This window comes from Pelmatolapia mariae, linkage group LG15 (genome assembly GCF_036321145.2).
Source record: "Pelmatolapia mariae isolate MD_Pm_ZW linkage group LG15, Pm_UMD_F_2, whole genome shotgun sequence".
Taxonomy (NCBI): domain Eukaryota; kingdom Metazoa; phylum Chordata; class Actinopteri; order Cichliformes; family Cichlidae; genus Pelmatolapia; species Pelmatolapia mariae.
In genome coordinates this window covers 2,074,082-2,081,711 of record NC_086240.1, presented here as the reverse complement: position 1 = coordinate 2,081,711, position 7,630 = coordinate 2,074,082, and the positions used below count along the sequence as shown (strand labels likewise).

Genomic DNA, 7,630 nt, shown 5'->3' with positions numbered 1-7,630 from the left:
AGAAGATCTTTTTGATTGCAGAGGTGGAAAATTCAGCATTTTGGAAACAAGAATGCCGATGACGTATCTCATTTGACTAATGATCCCTCACAGTTCTCAGGTTACTGCTTGGAAAAACACACGTGACCTTGACTTTGAGCACTGAGCCCCCATTACGTGATCCTCATGTGAAAGGTAAATTCTGACAGCACTTCTAAGAAGATTAAAGATTCTTATGAATTGTGCATAGACAGCTGAACGCCTCATCGTGGTATAAGCTAAAATACTGATTTGCATATCAGTCAAAAATGATATACCAAACATGGAGCTAAAACCAGCAGCTGTCCAGTTTAGCCTTACTTACTCCAAACCCCCCAGAATAACACAGTTTTGGATAATTAATACTTCTAATCTGCATAAAAACTGAAGCACAGCTTACAGGAGGCTACAAGGAGCTTTGTGTGAAACAGGGTTAGCTCCTTCTTGCTAAGCTAAGCTGTTAGCCCATTAGCTTCTTGTGTACACAGGGATGAGTTTGGCTAAGAAAGGAATTGGTGTATTTATTTTAAATAGGAAGTGCTACATCAATTTAATGTTGTCATTTTTTTGGTAACATTAGTTTCTGGTAATTGAAAACGAGTGTGAGGGCTGATTTGTGGCAGATGAATAGCAGCAAGAGTGAAAGAGAAGTTTTACAAGACAGTAGTGAGAGCTGCTGTGATTTGTGGTTTGGAAACGATGCCACTAACCAAAAGACAGGAGGCCATGCAGGAGGTGTAAAAGATTTAAAAGAAAGAAAATGAGTGCATCAGAAGGGAAAGCTCACTGTGGAGTGATTTGGAGACAAAGTGGATGTTAAAATGTGCAGAGGAGGGAGAGTGCACATGCTGAAGAAAGGATACTGAAGATGGAGCTGCCAGGCAGGAGGAAAACAGGAAAACCACAAAGGCGATTCATGGATGTAGAGCAGGAGGACATGCAGAGGTTTGCTGTGGCAGAAGAGAACACTAGATAGAGGCACGTAGTGGCGACCCCTACAGGAAACAGCTGGAAGAAGAATTTCATTCTTGTTGAGCCTAGAGCAGTAATCTACCTGACAACTTCTCTAGTTTTTCATTTTTCATTTCATGATTGCTAGCAGCAATAACGGAGACTTTTTTGTCTTCACTTAAACAAACGGTTTTTCTTCCTATTAATTATTTGACTTCATAAGCTTAAAGTTATTCAGGGTTTCTTCCATAAGTACTTCTCAGAGAATATTGGAGAATTTTTTCTGAAAATCTACAACTTTAGTTCAAGAAATGTTCACTTTTTCTCAGTGTCCTTTTCACACCTGCTACCTTACTGAAACTCATGGCGCTCTTCTTAAATGACTGTAATGTGCTAAAGCTGTGGTTTGGTATTGAATTGGTTTGAAATATTATCAGATGGATATTCGTGCCACCCTCTTATTTAAAACCCTACCAGTTTTGTATATGTTTCCCACCTCTGAGCTGAGCTAAGCGTGCGTTACTGTTGTTTATGTCATCAGAATGACTGCAGAGGAGGCCGTTCATGACCACAGAAACCTCCTCTGGCCTGAAAATGGGCACATTGTGCTGCGAGCGGACAGGGTCTGTGACCTCAGAGCGGTCTGCATACACAATGACACGGGCTGTTTGTCAGAACTGACAAAGCCAATCGCTCATGTCGCTCGCACTGTAGCCGCGCTCTGAGCCTTTAAAGGACACGAATCAACAGCGTTGCCAACATCGACTTTTAAAATGAAAGCTGTCTCTGTTAATCTTGTTTATGTTTGCCATCCTGAAATTAAAAAAACTTCCACACAGACGAGTCTAAAAGTCAGACAATAAATTTATTAACAGTTTATCATGTAAAACAATAGAAAAATCCCAAAATTAAGTGCTCAGTCAGTTCAGTAAAATAAATACATAAATATAAAAATGGTAATAAAAACAGTTAGAAATAAGTCATTTTGCAGACTTAGTGTCACAATGCTCCCTGCCATTACCAAAGGCTTACGCGCCACATCTACTGTGTTCACATTTACAGTAGATGATGCAGAAGAGCCACACAGATCAGCTAAACCTGTTTCCACTGGTTTTTTAAATTAGATGTCAGTCCTGTGATCCGTAGTTGTTCTGATAACCAGGACTAAATCTGCTCAGTGCTTCCACAGACATTAAACGTAACGCAGGCTTAATACACATCAACACAAAAACAGAGAACCAATCAGCGTGTGAGGGGTGTTAGGAAGGCCAGCTGTTTGGTGCAGCCTGGTGCTCCAAGAACAACAAAAACTATAAAACCTACGTGTAACACGTTATCCAGTGTAGAGTGCGCTCACTAAATTCAAGGCTGTTTTATGTCTGCAATGACAACACGTGGCGCTGACTTGGCTGTATCAGTGATTTAGGCACAGTACCGGTGGAGGCACAAGGGAGCAACGTTTAAGCTTCACTGTACACTGGATTAACTTATCAAAGTGGAAACCTGCTCTAAAAAGGCAAATGATGGAAAGAAAACTGTGTTAGCAGTTGGCACGTAACATCTTCCCAAGCTATATTTCTCTCTCGCTCTTTTTAACAATACACCTCTTGTTAATTTGAATTTATTCAAAGATCAAAATAAGCTACATGTTATCCAGGAGTTAATTCCTGCACTGTTGCACCTCTGCTGTCACCGCCATTCGACCACAAAGCAGCAGTGCCGCCCATCTAAAGCTGTGCTGTACACAAACCAAAACAGTGTTCCTGCTTTAAAAAACAGACACCGGGAGGAGATTCTCCTTCTTCCAGGGATGGTTAGGTTGCTGTCACGATGGCAGGGACTCGGATGGTGCTCGGAGCTGCCTGATTTTCATTCTCCACCTGATAGGTGACATCAGGGCGAGCGGTCGCCGCCTCCTCCTCCACGCGGTCTGGCACAGTGATCGGCTCGTCCACCTCTTCCCGGGATCGTAGCTGTTCAAAGGATCTCTCAGCTTCTTCTGACAGACGGTTTTCCTCTTTCTCTTCCTCCCTCTGACCAAATGACACAAACAAGTTTTTAAATTACACAGAATGATCATGAACATTGTCTCTGAATTAGACAGCTTCCTACCTCTTTCTTTATCCTGTAGTATTCATCAATGGCGTACTGATATTTGGCTGATGTTATCCCAAACAGGGAGGCCATCCTCTCCCCGAGGTAATCGCAAGCTGTGGGAACAAAATGAATACGTGATTATAAAATACAAGCTGATCAAGTCACCTTGCAGTGAGTCAGGTTTTAAGTGTTAGCCAGCTTTGGTCGGGCATTCACAGCTGGCTGTCAGCTTCATCAGCGGTGACCTCGAGCTGGCACGTCGCACAGTTTGCAGCTGAGTGCAAATTGGCTAAGATGAGAATTAGCACCTCCGAGTCAGAGGTCACGGTCCTGTCAAACTGCCCGACGACAGCCGCCTCAAGTGAAAGAGTTCAAGAACCTCACAAGCAGGGGGAGGAGGGATGAAAAAGAGGATTGGCAGGTTGATGGTGATGCCGACGCCGTACCTGTCTGTTGTGATAAAACTGGACTGTGTTAGACCCGCCCCTCCTATATCACTGGACAGTGTTGTGACAAGAGCTTGTCTGTGTTCGCTCTTCAGTCGTGAATCTGGTTTCTCCTACAGCAGAACGCAAAGCAAGCTTCTTTAATTTCCATCCAGGTTTTTGGTCCAACTGTTGCAGCATCTCTCTCTGATCTGAAAAAATATCACTGCGTAGTACTGCGATATTTTGCATGCGTATATAGTATTGATAGAGGAGCATCAAATACAGATATCTTATTAAATAAATGTAAATACTACGAAGAACAGTGCTTATCTCATGCACCACCATCCTGACATAATGTTAGCCGAGCCACTGAAACACCATCCTACACTGGACACACTTAGCTCGACAAAGCTACCTCCTAATTCAGAGCTCTGTCTCTCGCTATCTGTTAATTTTCTGACATTCTGCAGCCGACTGCAACTTGTGGCGATTAAATGATTGGCCACAGTTTGAAGGTGTTGCTTTTGATGACAAGGCGAGGTAATTGCTGTATTATGATAAACAGATTGCATTTCACTGCCAACTTGACACCATAAATCACAGAGTGATAGCAGACTGACTCCATCGTATGGCAACATTTATGGCAGGTGTAGCGACAGTGTTGGCGTGCTTGACAATCTCATTCTGTAGCGAAAGAAAAAAAACCAAACTGGAGCAAAAGATACAGGCGACTGACAAATGACGTGATGGGTAATATAACAGCAGGTTACCCAATATCCACTAACAGTCAGATACTAGCTACAGCGTCATTTGAAATAAGCGAGTGGCATCATGTGTGCAGAAAAGGCGGAGCCAGTGCATGTTGTAGAGGTTATTGCTCTCAGCCAGGTTAGGAAGGCCTCGGTGTCCCGCCTGGATGTGGGGGAAGACTGCTAAATAAAACGGATACAATCTTGGTTTAGAAACTGATGGCTTGTTGCTTGTTCTGTAACACTGTGGAGCTGAAACACATCTCTAATGACCCGCTACTGGGTGAAAATGATGACATCCAAATATAAAATAATCGAGGACACTGCAGTAAATTGTGTAAGACTCTATGTTTTATTTTTTATCAAGACTTCTTCTTCATGAAAACTTTCAATTGTGGCAGAACATCCATAATTGACTATTAGGACTAAAAGTTTACATTTATGAATAAGCAAGTTAAGTAACCGCATCCTGGAGGTGTTCTGAACCTGTGCAAAACCAATAATCTCCTAAAATTAAAAGATATATGGAAATCACTGCTTTTTTTTTTATTTCTGTGAGAAATAAGAGGTAAATATTATCAACAATATTACCGCTTTTCCAGTTTCTATTAAACCTCTGCAACATTTCCTAAAATAAGAGTCTAAGTGATACGATGCATAGTAAAACTAAGAGGACATATGCAGTTTCCAAATATATATAAAGTCAGATGTGTACTAAAGAGTTTAATAAAGCATATGTAAAATAAATGTTACTACACAAACCTGAGATGGTGGACGTAGCCGCTCTCCACATATGGAACCAGAAGTAAGGCCCCCAGGTCATCTTTGACTGCAGCACAAACCAAATGTAACAGTTACTTAAGAACAAAAAGAGATGACACAGTTTCTGTCATCAAATCTACTGTCCGCTCACTGGTCCTCACCCTCACCGCATCGACCGGGGAGGACAGCAGGTCCTTCCTCTCCTGCTCCTTCTCCTCTCCATCCTCCTCCTCGTCGGTGCTGTACTCCTCCATCGTCTCACCGCTGGAAAAATGGATGATCCGCCGGGGTGCCTTCTCCTTCTGCTGCACTCCTTTATCCAGCTCCTCCAGCTCCACACTCTCAAAGTCGCTGGGAGGGTTTGGACTCTGATTCTGGGGAGACATAACAAGGAAGCAGAGATATTCAGACTATTCCACAAAGCAGCCGGTCAGTGAAATAAGAGAAACCAGGAGCTGGGAGGTGAACAAACACACATCACAAACAAACAAAAACGACAAATATCTAATAGTAACATCTTCACCAAGGAGAACAACCATGACACAGCTGACAAGTGACAACAAGCTACACTTTCATCATTAGCAAGGCTCTGCTATCACCTCGCTAACGGCGGTAATTATAGAGGCGAGACTACCGACCGGCCGCACGTCCATGTTCCGTCCTATCGACACATTAACGTTGGTGAGATAGAGGGATATATCGGCCATTGTTGCGTCTTCTTTGTATCTCGGGATGCTGCGCCCACAGCAACGTCGCCCCTCCGTACGGCCCGGCCCGGAAGTGCCGTCACACGCCTCGTGCGCGTTACGGTCACGACGCTTTTCACGATAAATATCAAAATAAAATATAAATACATAAAAAGAAAATAAAAAGCGTCTTTACTGTTTGACAAACATATGTAAATATTCTGAAATCTTTTTGTAAATTATTATCAGACTTGTTATGTATTTGTTATGATTTATTTTATTTATATTGAATGTTTATTGTTACATTTCATTTATAGTTTCGGTGTAACATTATAAAAAAATATACATTACAACTACATGTTATTTTCACAAAGCTTTAAAAAGAGGCCGAGGCTTTTCCCGCTGCTACACGGAACAGCAGAGAAATCACAGGAGTCAAATAAAGGCGACTGCGATGAAGTTCCTGGTTTTGTTTTCAGTGTCACGGAAACCAGAAAAGTGCAGAGCTGTCGTTAAACTGAGATACCCGTGGATCAACCTAAATATTTAGGGGACATGTCAAAGAGGAAGGCATTTTAATTTTTGAAAATTTTTATTTTACGCAAATATTGTACTTTATGTGTTAATATCCAAATCACCTTTGCAGTGTACTATAGTAGGTTTGCATTATTTACAGTTATACATAAATACATACATTTGATCTCCTATTTAAATTTCTGCTGACTGTCTGTCCCTCACAAACACAGTGTTTATCAGCCACGCTGGTGGGACATCTGTGCTCACAGGCAGAGACGCGTGCCCAAGATGGTCATATTAAGGATATTCACTCCCACTGACATTACCGAGCCAAGAGTAGAAGGAACAGTCTGAGAATTTCAATTCAATTCAATTCAATTTTATTTATATAGCGCCAAATCACAACAAAAGTCGCCTCAAGGCGCTTTATATTGTACAGTAGATCGCACAATATTAAATACAGAGAAAAACCCAACAATCATATCATATGACCCCCTATGAGCAAGCACTTTGGCGACAGTGGGAAGGAAAAACTCCCTTTTAACAGGAAGAAACCTCCAGCAGAACCAGGCTCAGGGAGGGGCGGGGCCATCTGCTGCCACCGGTTGGGGTGAAAGAAGGAAAACAGGATAAAGACATGCTGTGGAAGAGAGACAGAGATTAATAACAGATATGATTCGATGCAGAGAGGTCTGTTAACACATAGTGAGTGAGAAGGTGACTGGAAAGGAAAAACTCGATGCATCATGGGAATCCCCGGCAGCCTACGTCTATTGCAGCATAACTAAGGGAGGATTCAGGGTCACCTGGTCCAGCCCTAACTATATGCTTTAGCAAAAAGGAAAGTTTTAAGCCTAATCTTGAAAGTAGAGATAGTGTCTGTCTCCCGAATCCAAACTGGAAGCTGGTTCCACAGAAGAGGGGCCTGAAAACTGAAGGCTCTCCCTCCCATTCCACTTTTAAATACCCTAGGGACAACAAGTAGGCCTGCAGAGCGAGAGCGAAGTGCTCTAATAGGGTGATATGGTACTACAAGGTCATTAAGATAAGATGGGGCCTGATTATTTAAGACCTTGTAAGTGAGGAGCAGGATTTTGAATTCAATTCTGGATTTAACAGGAAGCCAATGAAGGGAAGCCAAAACAGGAGAAATCTGCTCTCTCTTTCTAGTCCCTGTCAGGACTCTTGCTGCAGCATTTTGGATTAGCTGAAGACTTTTCAGCGAGTTTTTAGGACATCCTGATAATAAAGAATTACAGTAGTATTTAGATCATGCTGGGTTTTAGGCTCACAGGCATACACTGACCTCTTACACTGTTTATGACAAACGAAAAGCATAACTGGTGCCCTTTGAACTCACATCCCATTTAGACCCTAGTTCATGTAATCACAGACAGTGGAAGAAGAGAAAATGTCCATAATA

General features: G+C 42.2%; 1 protein-coding gene across 2 annotated transcripts; it reads right to left on the bottom strand.

The window, feature by feature from the left end:
* Window positions 1–1,815: 1,815 nt before the first annotated feature.
* Window positions 1,816–5,785, bottom strand: LOC134643726 (protein FAM177A1-like). 2 transcript variants are annotated; one of them, XM_063496259.1, is made up of 5 exons: window positions 5,644–5,785; window positions 5,167–5,379; window positions 5,006–5,072; window positions 3,082–3,179; window positions 1,816–3,002 (listed from the first exon to the last, which is right to left on the bottom strand). In XM_063496259.1, exons 1-5 carry the CDS (start codon window positions 5,710–5,712, stop codon window positions 2,784–2,786), a joined length of 666 nt encoding a protein of 221 aa, XP_063352329.1. In that variant the 5' UTR covers window positions 5,713–5,785; the 3' UTR covers window positions 1,816–2,783. The 2 variants fall into 2 exon arrangements, with proteins under 2 accessions (XP_063352329.1, XP_063352330.1); XM_063496260.1 differs by having other exon boundaries at window positions 5,173–5,379.
* Window positions 5,786–7,630: the final 1,845 nt, after the last annotated feature.